The 6,387-nt window shown below is 35.1% G+C and overlaps 1 protein-coding gene across 5 annotated transcripts in view; it reads left to right on the forward strand.

Annotated features, from left to right (window-relative positions):
• The window catches only part of TASOR (transcription activation suppressor), a 47,376-nt gene extending 41,120 nt beyond the window's left edge, over positions 1 to 6,256 (forward strand). For 3 of the 5 annotated variants that reach the window (XM_079116390.1, XM_079116391.1, XM_079116392.1), the window contains exons 19-24: positions 1,501 to 1,623; positions 2,300 to 2,459; positions 2,885 to 2,993; positions 4,126 to 4,304; positions 4,493 to 4,657; positions 5,539 to 6,256. In XM_079116390.1, the coding sequence (XP_078972516.1) occupies positions 1,501 to 1,623; positions 2,300 to 2,459; positions 2,885 to 2,993; positions 4,126 to 4,304; positions 4,493 to 4,657; positions 5,539 to 6,047 (1,245 nt within the window). In that variant the 3' untranslated portion in view covers positions 6,048 to 6,256. Of the gene's footprint in view, positions 1 to 1,500; positions 1,624 to 2,299; positions 2,460 to 2,884; positions 2,994 to 4,125; positions 4,305 to 4,492; positions 4,658 to 5,261 lie in introns of all 5 variants that reach the window. The other 2 variants (XM_079116393.1, XM_079116394.1) reach the window with 1 other exon arrangement.
• The last annotated feature ends 131 nt before the right edge of the window (positions 6,257 to 6,387 follow it).

Here is a 6,387-nt window from a genome sequence, read left to right on the forward strand (position 1 = left end):
ATAGGTAATTAGCATAGGGTTAATTGAGAGAATAGGCTGGGGATATAGCTCAGTGGTAGAGTGTTGGCCTAGAAAGGTAAGGCCCCAAGCTCAGTCCCCAGGACTGCCCAATAAATAAGAAAGATAGAAACATGATAATGCAAAAACAAACAAGTTGGGAACTAAAAAGCTATTTGGAGAATGACTGGGCACATTTGCTAATGTGCTCAGCATAAACCACCTCCACTACCCTCTTCTCTCTTTTTTTAAATATAATTGTAACATTCTTAACATGACATTTAGATTGAAGGGATAGGAAATGTTTTTCCTTATGAATGGGGCTTTGAATTCATTTTAGCATAGAACAAATTATTTCTGGTATTATTTACTTTATGTAGAATAAGTGACTACTCTTAGAAATCTGGATAGAAAATGGAACTTTTGCTACTTTTCGTCAGTATCTATAGGATAATTTCCAGCAAAAACGTTACAATAGAGAAAAAAAGGAATAAAAATTTAAATTTTCCAATTTCTGTATTCAGGTTGTCTTATTATTGTAAAAGATAGTCTTATAAACTTACATTTAAAGCTCCCTAATGTTAAAAAAGACCAAAATCACTAAGTAGGCCTGCCAGTATTTACCTTTTTACTAACTAAGCTAGTCTAGGATCTGCTCAGGTACTTCAGAACTTAAGAGTAAAATCTGTAAAAAGCTGCTACTTTAGTCTAGAGCTATAAAAAAAATATCCCCTTTGGGTATGACACTTAGGCAGCTTTCAAAAGAGCAGTAGGTTAGTTGTCAAGCACACTGGTTATTGATCTGGCTATTTGACCAGCTGTGCTGACCTTGAGAACATTAAGTGAGGAGTGTTACTTCCAGGATTCTGCAGTTGACTTCAGGGTTCAGGAATCTACCAGCAAGCAAAGAGAACTCTGCATGGACTTAACTGCCTGTGTCCTGTGAAAGGTAGTAGTACTTTGCCACCAGCATGGAGGGAGGTTTTAAATGGGAGAGTGGACTTTGCTTGAATTTGTTAAATGGCTAATTAGTATGTGAATACTGGTGTACATGTGGAAGCTGTGTATGGATGCTTTCTGACCAGCTGTGAATTAAATGAGCTTCCTAACTCTGAAGAATATCACAGTAATATTGCCATAAACAACCAAGGGCCTGTTAAGCAGATGAAAAAGCAAGGGGTGGCTCTGCACTTCCCATAATAATTAACAGAGCTGGGTGTAGAAATGTGGGGATCTGGGCTAATCCATTATTCTTATAGTTCTGTCATTTCACACAGGCATTTACTTGACTTTAAATGCATAACATTCTCATATTGTGAAAGTGTGACTGGTGAAGCTTGACCCTTTGATTCCTCTTCACCAAGAATAGAGTGGACCTGATAAGCTCTCAGGTCTGAACTTTCCTAGAGTGAAAGTTCTTAAAGGTCCTAGTAGTAAAGCTTATCTGTTACATTGTTTACAAAAAGGCTTTTTAATGTTGATTTAGTTGTTTTTCTTTAACAGGAATATCTTATCAAATTAGGCAATACAGAATGCCACCCAGAACAGTTTTTAGAAAGAAGATCAAAATTAGATAAACTATTGATTATTATTCAAAATGAAGACATTGCAGGTTTCATTCACAAGGTAATCTATTAAGTCATATTCACTACTTATATTGGCTTTTATAACTCCCTTATTTTTAAATCTGAGTGAAACTAAAGGTTTTTGTCTTTTAAGTAAGCTTTAAAGATGATAAAACATTTAAGTATCCTTCCATGAATTAGCTTGGCAGTTTGTTTTGTACCGCTGCAAAATTCCTAAATTGCTGTATATCATATTTTCTCCTATCAAAGTTGTCAGGACTAATAAAAGTACTGAATCCTTGCATGCTAGGGGGTCTGCTGAATTTCTTTTGTATTCTTATCTTCATTATTATGTCTCAGGCACCTTTTTGTGCCACCTCTTCTTTGCCAAGTCAGTCCCCCTTTTCCTTGGATTTGGAGGTATCCTGTCCAGTCTTAGGAGCCTATGACTATCAGGTCTTAGGCCTTTCATGACTGTTCTAGTATAGAGGCTCTTGTCTTTTGAATTCTGACTATATTCATGGGTTACAGACTTGCCATTTGTCCATTTTGTTTTCAGGTCTATTGTAAACTGTATAGATAATTTATATATTGGGAAATAATGTTGGAGAAATTATTTTTGTGATTTTATTTTCAGATGCAACCTTTTAGTATAGTTGAGCCATAAAGATTTTCTATGTAGGTTACTTATCAATTCACTCCCTTATCTGTCCTTTTCTATTTTTGATATTTAACAGGTACCTAGCTTGGTGACTTTAAAGAAACTCCCCTGTGTTAATTTTGCTGGTGTTGATAGCCTGGATGATGTTAAAAATCATACATACAATGATTTATTTGTATCAGGAGGTTTTATCGTGTCTGATGAATCAATTTTAAATCCAGAGGTGGTCACAATTGGTAAGGTTAATGCAGTGTTTTGAGCATGTAACTTGTTCACTACCTCTAATCCTAGGCTTTTAGAGAAAACAAACTAGGGACTTGATTTCTTAATTGTATTGTCTATTCTGTCCTTCACAGATAATCAGTATATATCAATCTTATTACCTCAAATTCCTTTCCTATTCTTAGTATTTTCAAATACTTTTCTGTGCTGCTGCACTTGTATTACTTCTAATATTGGTACTATCATCAGTGTTCTTTATTTGCAGATATTATAGTCTTAATGCTTTAAGGATAATGTAGAGCTCTTTAGAGGTAGGAAAAAGGAAAAGGATGAAAATAGTGCATAACAAAGTAGTCTTTCTTACATAATATGAACAGGCATTTCTTCCATAATTTAGATGTGGACTGTTAACTGAAAAGGAACTTCATTATCTCAACAGAGAGCCTTAAAAATTTTTTGGCATTCCTCGAAGACCTTAGTACCCCAGAAGGAAAATGGCATTGGAAAGTCCACTGTAAATTTCAGAAAAAGCTAAAGGAACTGGGCAGGTAAGATTTGGAAAAAGTAACTTTTAGTATTGCTTACAAAAATTTTCCATGTTTATAGATAGATTAGGCACTGTTTTTATAGCTGTCCATAGCCAGTCATAAGAGTATAGATATGGAATTATTTTTTTTTTTTCTGCCATAAGGTGGAAGTGGTTATTGTTTAGGTAGATGTTTAAGTTCTTGTTTTGTGTGGTTTAATTTGCTTATGGGTCTAAAATAGTCAAAATGGGTCTGCAGGATCTTCAGTTTTTTTTCTTTGGATTGTGTATGCCAACTAGATCAGGCGCTCTCCTAATAAAGGATCATGTTGAGTAATAATACAGTCACAAGTATTTGGACAAGTATTAATCTCAACCTGATAAGGAGACTGGTGATATAACTCAGTTGGTAGAGTGCTTGCCTCTCAATCACAAGGCCCTGGGTTCAATCCCAGCACCACCAAAAAAAAAAAAAAATAAGAGAGAGATTGGCGATTAGGATATTCATTTATATTTGTACATAGTTCTGATGTGCTTGGAGGTCAGTTCCCTGGAGTACTAGTCCACAAACAAGTACAGTGATAAGTTACTATAGAGTCTATAAAAGGTAATTATACATTAAAATTATCTCAGAAACTCTTAAGAATTGTTTTATATTTGTATCATTCTACATTCCATGGTACGCTCTTAAAGAAATTCAGGATTAAGTAGTTTCAATTGTAATGTGGTGCTGGGGATTGAACGGCTTAGGGGCAAATCTTTTCTATTGCAGTTTAAAAACGATACTGAGATCTAACAGTATACTTGTCAACAGTTCCCTCACCTTCCTAACTGCAGCCAATAGTTTTTTCTAGTTTGTTGCCTTGTGCCTTACATTATAGCAGTAGCTTAGAGTTGTGTATTGTGGTATTTTGGGAAGATTCATACTTTAATGGATTGGTTGAAATTTTGTCCTATGGTGGTAAGGGCTGTCAACCCTGCCAGCTTACCTTGTGGATTGCCCAATTCCAGCTTTCTCCCCTAAGCATCCCTGTATCTGGCAGTGAGCTGAGAGTATAGATGTTATTGATTACCTAATCGAGGAATTATGGTTTTAATCTGAAGTAAAAATTTTAGAAGTGCAGACCCAGATTTTGAACTTTGCTTTATTTCAGATTGAATGCTAAAGCTCTAAGTTTGTTGACACTTTTGAATGTCTATCAGAAGAAACATCTGGTCGAAATCTTATCATACCACAACTGTGATTCACAAACTCGAAATGCTCCAGAACTGGATTGCCTTATCAGACTTCAGGCTCAGAACATACAACAACGACACATAGTCTTTTTAACAGGTAAAGATAATACTCTAAGCTTTCTACTATGAATATAGGGGTGTGGATGAAAAAAGGATTTCCTGGGGCTGGGATGGGTAGAAAGCTAGAATTCTGAATGTGGGGAATAAAGGATTTTGTTAAGGGCAGGCATCATTGTTTTGTCTATGAATATTCAACTGGTGAAGCTTTTTCTTCTTGTTTTTAAGAAAAGAGCATCAAGGTGCTTTCCAGTTACACAGACAATGGAATAGTAGTTGCAACTGCAGAAGACTTTATGCAAAACTTTAAAAATCTTGTGGGCTATCACAACTCCATCACAGAAGAAAACCTTCCGTTGCTTGGTGCTAATGAGAACCTTGAGTCACAGTCAGGTAACTTTTCAGTAGTTTTATTTTCTTTAAAGGCAGACAGAAAAAGGAATGTTTTGTCTGGTATGAAATAGTCGAATACCTGTTTTGAAACCACTGACTTGAGTGTAAATAGGCTTAGGGTTAGGCATTTATCATTCTTAGCATACTTAGCATGCACACGATTGTTCATTTATTATTCTTTAGTCAGTACAAGTTGTCACTATACTGCATTTCTGACTATGCTGTGGCCTGTGCATACTGTGGAGTATGCATTTCTCTTTGAGGGTATGTATGCTTTATTGACTGCTGCTGTCCGCTAAGGGGTTTTATTAAGAAAAAAAAGTTAGGAAACCAGATCTGGGGATTTAGATTGGGCTACTAAATCTCCTCAGGTGTATGAAGCAATGTAATTATAAGACAATAGGAATATTATAGCTTGAGTCTTGTGGCCTCTGCTTTTGGTTCCAGATTTTATGTAAAGATGTATTTATACTGTTTTTGGTGAAAAGCAGAGATGATCAAACATTCAATAAAGCTAACCAGTTTAGTAATTCAGTGAAGCTAGATGTCAGAAATTTTATTTTATATTTGTTTTGTCAAATACTGAATTACCGTATAACTTTAGATGCTGTTTTGACATTAACCCCTTTGGAGCTGGGAGTTGGGATTTCCCAACATTAAACGTGAACACATTTCGCAGAAGCTTTTAGCATCGGATTATCTGGACATTCACACCTAGTGTGAGTGTTGTGACTAAGTGAACTTGTGGCAGAAGACCAAGCTTTAAGGGATTGTGGACTTGCAGACCCTGACGCGTTATATTGTGTGAGTAGTGTATAATTTTAAAACTTAAACAAATTGTGTATTTCAATAGAGGAGGACTTTTTGTTTTTTAAATGTAGCTCTTTTAGAAAACGATGAAAAGGATGAAGAGGATATGTCTCTGGATTCAGGGGATGAAATCTCACATATAGAAGTATGCAGCAATTTTCATTCAGAAATATTGGCGAAAGAGACCAAAGGATCCAGTGGAACAGATCAAAAAAAGAATATTCAAATTGAGTTGCAGTCATCTCTTGACGTGCAAAAAAGTTTATTAGAAGATAAGACTTGCCAAATTGATTCTGAAGAGAGCACTTCTGTTGATGATATAGTATGCTCTGAAGGAGAGAACAGCAATTCAGCAGAACAAGATTCATATAGCAACTTTCAGGTTCACCAGAGTCAATTAAATATGTCCCATCAGTTTAGTCATTTTAATGTTCTCACTCATCAGACATTTTTGGGGACACCATATGCCCTTTCATCAAGTCAATGTCAAGAAAATGAAAATGACTTTTTATCTGCTTATACTCAAAGCTTGGATAGAGATAAACCTCCATCTCCAGTAAATTGGGGAAAAAATGATTGAAGAGAGAAATGCAGTAACTTTTTTAAAAAAATAGGTTGTTGTGAACTTTTTTCTGTTTAAGTGAATTAACAATTTATTAACAATTTATATTTCTTTCTCTAAGCAAAAGGTTTCTTATCCTTTCTGAAATGTTTTTCCTCTTATTTAAATCATGATGGCCTGTAACAGTTGAAGCATCTGAAAATTGAAATAAATATATATTTCTAACATATTGTATTTGAATTCTCATGTTGGCACATTTAAGTTTTACATTCTTTTGTACTTGGGCTTCATATTGAAGTCAGTTTTATATGTAAAATTAGATGTTTATAGAAGGATGGCAAAGAGAAATAATGTCAGA

Source organism: Sciurus vulgaris (genome assembly GCF_902686455.1).
Source record: "Sciurus vulgaris genome assembly, chromosome: 16".
NCBI lineage: Eukaryota > Metazoa > Chordata > Mammalia > Rodentia > Sciuridae > Sciurus > Sciurus vulgaris.